At 66.5% G+C, this 316-nt stretch overlaps 1 protein-coding gene across 1 annotated transcript in view; it reads right to left on the minus strand.

Moving 5' to 3' along the window:
- The window catches only part of LOC104462861 (RNA-binding protein MEX3A-like), a gene marked incomplete at both ends in the record, with an annotated part of 742 nt that extends 507 nt beyond the window's left edge, over positions 1 to 235 (minus strand). Inside the window, one exon of the mRNA XM_010074997.1 lies at positions 3 to 235. Coding sequence (XP_010073299.1) covers positions 3 to 235 — 233 coding nt within the window. The remainder of the gene's footprint in view (positions 1 to 2) is intronic.
- Positions 236 to 316: the final 81 nt, after the last annotated feature.

A 316-nucleotide genomic window follows, 5' to 3' on the forward strand; every position in this document is an offset into this window, starting at 1 on the left:
ACCCGCGCCCGGATGGGTACTGGAGCCGGCAAGGTGGGAGCGCTGCCGAAAGTGGTGCCAGCCTTGTTGCGGGACGCCCTGATCATGGAGAAGTGCTCGGCAGCGGAGATGATCTCCCGACGGGCCATGGCCACGTCCTCCCGCCGCCCCGTCACCATGAAGACCGGCTCCTCACCCCGCACGGGTGTCTTGATGTAGGTGTTGGTCTTTGCCCGCAGGGCTTTGATCTTGCAGCCTTGGGGAAGAGAGAGAACACAAGGCGGGAGGTTAGCGAGGCCGCCTCTCCCGCCGCCGCCCTCCCCTCTCCTCAGGCCAC

Source organism: Pterocles gutturalis, unplaced genomic scaffold (genome assembly GCF_000699245.1).
Source record: "Pterocles gutturalis isolate BGI_N339 unplaced genomic scaffold, ASM69924v1 scaffold3382, whole genome shotgun sequence".
Taxonomy (NCBI): Eukaryota; Metazoa; Chordata; class Aves; order Pterocliformes; family Pteroclidae; genus Pterocles; species Pterocles gutturalis.